The sequence below is a fragment of the Merops nubicus genome, unplaced genomic scaffold (genome assembly GCF_000691845.1).
Source record: "Merops nubicus isolate BGI_N331 unplaced genomic scaffold, ASM69184v1 scaffold19482, whole genome shotgun sequence".
Classification (NCBI taxonomy): domain Eukaryota; kingdom Metazoa; phylum Chordata; class Aves; order Coraciiformes; family Meropidae; genus Merops; species Merops nubicus.
In genome coordinates, this window is record NW_008592288.1 from 47,623 (window position 1) to 56,070 (window position 8,448).

At 37.0% G+C, this 8,448-nt stretch overlaps 1 protein-coding gene across 1 annotated transcript in view; it reads left to right on the top strand.

Annotated features, from left to right (window-relative positions):
* SYNJ1 (synaptojanin 1) overlaps positions 1-5,899 on the top strand; it is a gene marked incomplete at its 5' end in the record, with an annotated part of 50,112 nt that extends 44,213 nt beyond the window's left edge. The window contains 3 exon segments of the mRNA XM_008935101.1: positions 459-676; positions 2,946-2,969; positions 5,045-5,899. Coding sequence (XP_008933349.1) covers positions 459-676; positions 2,946-2,969; positions 5,045-5,899 — 1,097 coding nt within the window.
* Positions 5,900-8,448: the final 2,549 nt, after the last annotated feature.

An 8,448-nucleotide genomic window follows, 5' to 3' on the forward strand; every position in this document is an offset into this window, starting at 1 on the left:
GATGGGATTGCTGGGTTTTGTTCTGAGCATATTGGTGTGTCCTATCATGTGCTGGTCCCTGGACCATTCTCTGCACTGGTTGCTCTGTAGTCATATATGGAGTAGTGTTTGACTCTTAAAAGCCACTTCCTAAACATAAAGGGTTTTAAAATTGCATTAATATCAAAATATGCATGTTATTATAGTGACTTCCAAAATACCTTTAAAGACAACTGAAGTACATTTAAGAATTATATGGTTTCTGGTTCTCTATTTTGTATCTGGTAATAATTTTTAGCGGAGATATGCAGAGCTTTTAATGACTTCTAATCTAGTTGCCATGATCACCTGCTGCTCTTACAGACCCTTCTTCTGCAGTTCTGTCTGGTGCTTCCACAGCAATGCCTCCTCATTCATGCCATTCTTCAGATTTCTGTTACAATTCTTCACATTGAAAAACATTGCAAATATACTTGCAGGCTCACCGTTGCTCCCCGAACCACTAAAGCCTCAGGCTGCTGGATCTGCTCAGCCCACAGCTCAGCCGCAGCCTGTGCTAAGGATGCAGGAGCCTCTCATACCTGTGGCGTCCCATCCATCTCAGACAAGTGCCCCACAAAGCCTGGAGCCCCCCCAGCCGCCTCCTCGTAGCCGATCATCTCACAGTTTGCCTTCTGAACCTGCTCCTTCACAGCAAGTAAGTAAGAAGACCTTGCATGTCTGTTATTGTCATTACATAAATTAACACAGCTTGTACTGAATGCTGGAGATGTGTGAGAAGCTCTTAAAGCAAGCAAACAAGACAAAAATAAAGGTCAAAAGATTAGATTCAAAGATCATCAGGCTCTAGAAGGATAATACTTTTTCGTATGTTTTGTCCATAACTAACATCTAAGAAATCTAATTTGATGATGATACATGCATGACTTAAACTGTATGGTAAATAGCTAACACAGGTTTTGATTATAAAGTAAGCTGTATATATTGCTTCATGTTTATATAGTGCTTTATGTTGATGATAATTCATTGCAGGAAGATGATACTGATAGATACTTAATAGAAACACATACCTCTGCATTCTCCACTGTCAGTTTAAAATATAGATTAAAATAATCTGAAAAAGTAACATTAATATTCTGTTCTGTGGGACCATTTAGAGTGTCGTTTTTAAAAAGCCTACTTTTTCTAGGAAAAGTCATAGTTTCTTAGTACTGCTTAAAAAAATGCAGAAGTAGGCTCTCAGTGTTATTTATATATACATAAGGCTAAACTTCTTCACTAAAGGCCAGTGCTGTTAGTTTTTACAGTATGGGGTGCTGGGCCAGATAATACACTACTTGAATAAAAGCACAAATTTATTGAAGCTGATGGATTTGTGCCCATTTCTTACCAAGCATATATTTGTGGTTTTGTTTTCTGGTGTTTGGGTATTTTCAAGCATAAACTCAGCTGTAGATACTTTTGACTAGTAAGTTTTCATCAGTATTTTAGATTTTACCTTATCTCTACGTCTGAAGCCCACTTTCACTAAAGCAGTTAGAGAATACCTATTTTGTACCACAATAAAGCAGCCAAATTCAGTCTTCAGTGAGTTGATTTTGAATTCTAATTAAAAAAATCTTTAAATGCTCTTTCTGTCTTTCTGCTGAAGCTCTCTCTCTCTGCCTGTTAACTTTTTTTTTAAAAGTTTGGAAACCTGGTCCAAAAAATGGAGGATATTTTTGAAAATACAAGTAGAGTATCAGGACCTTTTGACATTTGTTAGAAAGTATGAAGTGCAGGCAGCAGAGAATATACATGGAGGCATAATATAGATAAGAACATATCAAATTTGTTAAGAGAAACAGATTGCATTGTGTCACTTCTGAAAGCCTCACAACTTCTAAATGTAGTTTTGCCACTGATAATTTTGTGAAAGAGGTGCAAGCGGTTCTTTCAAAATCATTATGAAAATTACATTTATCTGTGTATATACAGAGCAATCAAAAATATGCTTAAGAACACTGTAAACAGGTTTTTAAGCTGTGTAATGCTATGGCTATATTGTTAACAGTATCCAAACCAGAGAGTTTAAGGTCAGGTCAGTTATCTCTTATTTTCTCTGCAATCTGATATCTTTAATTAATGCAGGCTGTGCAACCACAAGAAAGATCCACTTTGAGCTTCATTTTTTGTCTCTAGCTTATTTTTTTTGTTTATGTTTTCTTTTTTTCTTGAGTTTTGTTAAATGATGTTTCTTTCACTTCTTGATTATCATTTGTAAATAGGATATTTTCTGAGAAGAGGTCTTTAAATTGACACTCAGTCTTTCGAGAGGTAGTGGATTCCAAGCCCATCCTTTCATTCAAAACATGATTGTGATATCTAAGAAGCTAAATTGCTTCTTATAAAAATAATTGCTTGGTACACAGTGTGGATATTCAGGACTCTATATATTGCCAAGCAATATATTAAAAAATAAAAGTAGTTATTGTAAATAGATTTTATGTTTTGTAAATTAAAGAAATTTTGGGGTTTTTATTCAATGAGAAGTCTTATGGTTCTTTTCAGCTTTAAAAATGATTACCGTAGATGAGTGATTATACCAACACCGTTCCTAGATGAGGGCTATAGTGCTTTTCATGTTAATAGATGGTTAGAATTAGACCATCAATAGCCATATTCTTATAATTAGTCTTCAAACAATAGCTCGCTCAGCTGCACAATGAATGTTGGTATGGAAATAACAATGGAATTGGCTTGAGCTGGTTTTTTTGACTTTTAATGGTAGGGCTTATGAGTCTTACAACAGAATACAACAGAAATTTAAAATACAGTATAGTGTGTATATAATATTTTTGGTTTGTATTCGTATCTCAAAAAATAGCTTGTGAAAACCTAAAGTATTTTTAACGTGAGGTTGCTTTGTTACTTGGATTTTCTCCCTAATCTTTTCTTTCCTTTGATGTCTGTTTCTCTTTCACAAGCAGGAGCAACCATCAGGGTAACAGGTATCTTACTATTTACCAATCTTATATGTGGTCTCCATCTATTCCAGCAGAAAAGATGTATGAATCTTGTTTTCATACATCTGCAGTCACATCCACATTAAAAATCACCTGTCTGCATTAATGAATTGACTGTCATACCATACTTTGCTTTTTCCTTTCATAATGCAATTTCAATTGATGTTGATAACTGTATTTATTAGCGCCATAGCAAATATTTTGCTTCATCATCTTTTATGAAACAGTTGTAACCTCAGGTATGTTACTTAGTCACTGCTGAATCACCCAGTCTCGGGCTATTTGGAAAAAAAAATGAGTAGGTGTCAGAGTTAGCATTTCTCTTTAATAGAAATAAATCCTGATGCAATTGCACTGCCAAAGTATTTTCAAAATAAACCACATACTTCACATTTCTCAAAGAACAGAGAACTTACTATTACCCAAAGTAAAATATACTGTTTGTTACAGTTTTAAAAGCATTTGGTTCCAGAATTATTCAGAGCCAAATTTTACTTAAAGAGTAATTTGGATTCATAATTTCTTTGGAATCTTGTACTTTTTTATTATTTTGTTAATGAACAGAGGACTTGACCATCTAGTGCCAAGCTCCATTTGATTTATATTCTTTCTACCGTTCAGTTTTTCACATTTCCCCCCTCAGTTACTTGATGCCTTATTTAATATTATATTCCAACTCACTTACCATATACACAAAAATAGCAATATTGAACTACTCTATTTATGGTTTGATAAGTTAAGGTCTCATCTGGTTTAGAAACTTTCTGACATAGTAGTACCAGGGATGCATGTAACCAACGTTGTTTAAAAAAACCCACCAGAGCAAATGCATTGTTGCCAGAGTACCTCATTTCTCCTGCCAACCAATTCAAGCTACAACTGCAATTTTTCTTTTTTAAAGAAATTGCTATGCTAGACACATTGGGAAAAACAATATTCTTACTATTTCTCAGAGTCTTTAAAGCCTTTAGCCTAATTTTGCATAGCTGCTTAGGCAGTAGATATGTGGAGACATGTTTCAAACTATTCACAATAAATGCAGTAAACCCAAGACGTTCAAAGATTGAGGTTAGCTATAATAATATTGTATTTTGGTTCATAGTTTTAGGTAGCATCTTAGTTTGACAAAACATTAGTTAAGAATTTTCATGCTCAATATCCAAACTATTTGGGTATATTAAGGTGATGTGTTAAAATGGGAGATTTATTTGTGAAATTTGAATTCTTAGAAGCTGTTTTAACTTTCACTTAATTCTTTGCATTCACTTAATAAAGGGAAGTTCCAAACTCTGTTCTGTTGGTGTGATGAATTGAACAAAGGTAGTTATTCTTTTGGACAGTTGTTACGAGGTATAAAAGTTGCATTGTTGCTTAAAGAAATTTATAAAACCAGGAATAATTTGTTTTCAAAAGATGAGAAGTTCTGTGGAGAAAACTTTGTCTTCTCCATTTGGTATAATTATAAATAATGATAACTTGCCATATTAAAATACTACAAACTGGTGATTGTACCTTCACATGTCAGGAAGCACAGGAGATGCCTACAGACACATATGCCTACACAGAAATGTCTGAAATGCGTATACTAATAACACTAATTTTTCCTTTCATTGTGACGCTTAAATATTGCTTGTAACATCAGTGTTATAAACTCTCAAACAATGAAGCCTAGAGCTTTTTATTTCATATTCATGCTGGGTTATCACTTGTTTAGAATACAGCATCATTTTCCAAGTTTTTTAAAGATTTCTTACACAGTGTCTACTAGTGGTTTTGGCTAGGATTCTGACCTGCATGAAGTAAATTCAAGATGCATCAACCAACAAGGGGGGAAATTGTGTTTAACAACTAGTAGGCTTTTCTTCAGAGAAAGGGTTGGGAGTCAGAAAAAAGCAACCAGCCTACTACAACTGCATTGTGCAAGTTGCAGCCAAATTGTACTGAAGTTTCAGCTTAAGCCAAAGAGCTTCTTTTCCTCTCATAGAATGAGAAATGGGGAGTTAGTGATAATCTTAAACGAGCCAGCCACATGATTACTAAGCACCTTGTTTTCTTTCCAGATGAAAACAAATGGAACACACGGCACTAAACTTGAAACACAGTTAAACAGTGACCCTTTTGAAGACTTGTCATTTAAGCTGCTTGTGTCCAAGATGCAGACGTCTGTACGAACATCGCCTGTTCCAACTTTTAACCAAAAGGAGTTGATACAGTTGCCTTCAGCAACACAAAGAGATGCTGATATTTTGAATACTGTAAATTGCATGCCAGCAATGCCTCCTGTTCCACCCTTTAACACATCCCAGGAACATAAGCGCAGCTCTCCAAATCCATTTGTTACTGGACTGAACTGCACAAATCCGTTCACTGAACGAACTCCTAATGCTGGAAACCCATTTAGAAGGGAAACGCAGGAGTCTGAAATAACTTCACATTTACTAGAAGGACGTGCTGCTTGCAATCTTTTCCCTTCTCTAAATGCCCCTAGCTGTAATACAAGCAAGCCTGTATTTTCTGTTGATGCATCTGACGACGCTTTTTGCTTGCGAAGTAAATCTCTCATGGTAAAAAATGTACAGCCAAAAGGATGGGTGACGTTTGATGATGAGGAGGAGAATTTCAACATAAAGCTAAAGCCATCTAAAAGTGTTCCAGATTTTAAGCAAATCAGTTCCAGGAAGTCAGCTGGATCTCCAGATTTGCTGGGCACTGAACAAAATACTTTTCTTGGTTCAGATTTTAACTTTGATAATGACTGGAATAAAAGTTATACCGATTGCTTCTATACAATGCCAGCTAGAAGACCACCTGCACCTCCTATACCATTGAGAATAACCAGCAACAGATCCCCCACAGATCCTTTCACTTCTTTGGCACCCAAGGTGTCACCGACACAAGATTTTACAGAAAGATAAATGTTCAAAAATATAAGAGGTTATATTTGTTGCTGCATTTGTTCAGTAGAATAATTGGGCATTTGAGATTATTCTATGTGCAATAATTAATTGTCAAATGCACTGAAGCTTAACTCTACTCATAAAAAGCCACTATTGTTTCTGTATAAATTTTGAATATGTATATATAGTAGAGCACAAAAAAATTGTCTGAAATGTATTAACGTCCCAATGTAATAGTTTTTGAACAGACAGAAAAGAAGGATGAGCTACTAATCTCATTAAAATATACCAATCTTAGAAATAGATTTTGCTAGGGAGCTCTCTCATTTCTGTCCCTCTTTGTGGAATTTCAAAAAAAGAAGCTCCCTGACAGTAGCCTTCCCCTACTCCCTTTTTACTGTTTTGTTAGTTGGTATTTATAAGTATTTACCAAAGAGCTGCCAAAGTTTATTGAGATTTGAATGTTGACAAGTATTGTTTAGAAGTCGCTTAATTTATAACAGAGGCTATGGATATTTGTGAGGCTTATGTTTGAATTTGAGGCACAACAAAACTAGTTTAATTTCAAAATACAAACAAAGCTGTGTATTAATATATTCAATATTTTACTTTCATTTTCTGTGTCAGTACATTTCAGCTATTAAATCTTGGTGTGACATATACTCACTAGCATTACTTCAGAATAATTTTTCCATCTCATCCATTTATTCATTACTGTCTTAAAGATACTTTTCTCCACACATGGGAAACAGTTGATACAACAATCTTTCCCTCAACCTTTGGAAAAAAAAAGTTCCCCTTGGGTTTTGAGATACAAAGCAGTCTTTACCAGCTGCAGACGTGTTGGAGTTGGCTTGTCCCACTCTCCTCTTTTGCAGGTTTGAAGGGCTTTCTTGTCCTATAGAAAGACCCGAGTGAGGGAATCGGCAGCCATGGTACAACATCTGAGAAGGAGAAACTCATCTTGTGTGATAGGGCTGTCTGCTCAGCATCCTCCCCAGCTGCTAGACTTACTGCTGCATTTTTAAAGACTTACTTTCAAAGAACACAGGAGAACAGTAATCCTCTGAGCTGAACAACCACTCTGTCACATCTGCAGTGAAAACCAAATGAGTGACTCTCCCTCCCCAGAGACAGGCACCATCCTCTGCACGGTGCCGCTTTATGGCTGCTGAAAGCTAAGTCACTTTTCTACATATTATGCTATAAAAACATACTATTTGTGATTTTATGATTTGCTAAAGCTCACAAGAGATTACATAAAGTATGATGTCGTTACCTTGAGGCACTCTAAAATAACGGGTTTCCTTGGCTCCATCTGCGTGTGCTATAAGACCCTGCAGTTCTCCTTATAGCTCACAGCGTCTGAGGACGTGACAGGTACACGCAGCCGCGTGCTTCCATCCGGAACTGGGCGTGTCCCAGGGTTGTCATCTCCTGGGGGGCTGCACCCACATGCCTACACACATTGGCTGACTTGCAAAAAAACTACTGGTTCTGCAAAACCAGGGACTGAAACACAACGCACTAGCATTATATTTATGGTAGCAAAATACATGATGACAGTACTTTTTTTTAAAACTTTCAAATGTTATCAAAATGTTATTTGTAATAATAAGAATAATCCACTTTTCCTTTAAACAGTATATGGCTAGCCATGAGCTGCAGTTGGATAGAGGAGTGACAACAGTTTTATGTAGTGCTATTTTTGGTTCAGGTCATTAAACAGTACTTGTACATTTTGAACAGCAGTGGTACTATTTATGCTTTGGTATGTGAATTACCTTGTTTTAAACTGTTGCTATAAACATCTGTGTGATTGGTGTGTTGGTATATTCTTACATTAGCAAAACATTTTTTTCTGGGAAACTTTTTGCTAGTGGGAGTTCCGTGATAAATATGTTCTTTGTTGAATATTTAATTACAGTGATTAAAAACTACTGTCTAAACTGTACCTGATAGACAGCACCTCTACACTTTACAGCATTGCGGAGATGGGCAGCAAAGCACTGCAAAGCTCACAAGAAATGCTCCAACAGCATAGTGTGTGTGTATATATATATATATAGCTAACCGCTGTTACGTGTAGTAACGAAAATAATCACTAGCACAAGTTCTGAAAACACTGAGAATTGAAATTAGAGACGCTCGACACATTTTCATGAATTCTGTGGTCCCTGTGGTAAATCGCTCTGTTAAATGTAACGATTTTCTTGCTTGTGGCACACGGATATTTATGGCTGTACCCTCCCCAGCGCTGCCGTATGGAAACCCATTGGCGTACAACATTCATTCCGTACCTACCCTGTGGAAGGCGGTGGTGTATTCATGAAATAAACATACCTGCCCTTAGGAAACGTGCCTTTTGCTCTGTTTGTGTCCCAGGTACCTCCCCGGGACCATCTTCGCTTAGGGCTAGCAGGGTGGCGCGGCGCCTTTAAGAGTCGCTGGTGACGATTTGGGGACGCCGGAAGCGGAAGCGGGGAAGGGCCGGTGCCGGCGGGTCCCGGTCGGTGGCGGCTCCGGTGGGCGCCGGGCCTTTCGCGGGGGACCTCGGTCGGGTGGGC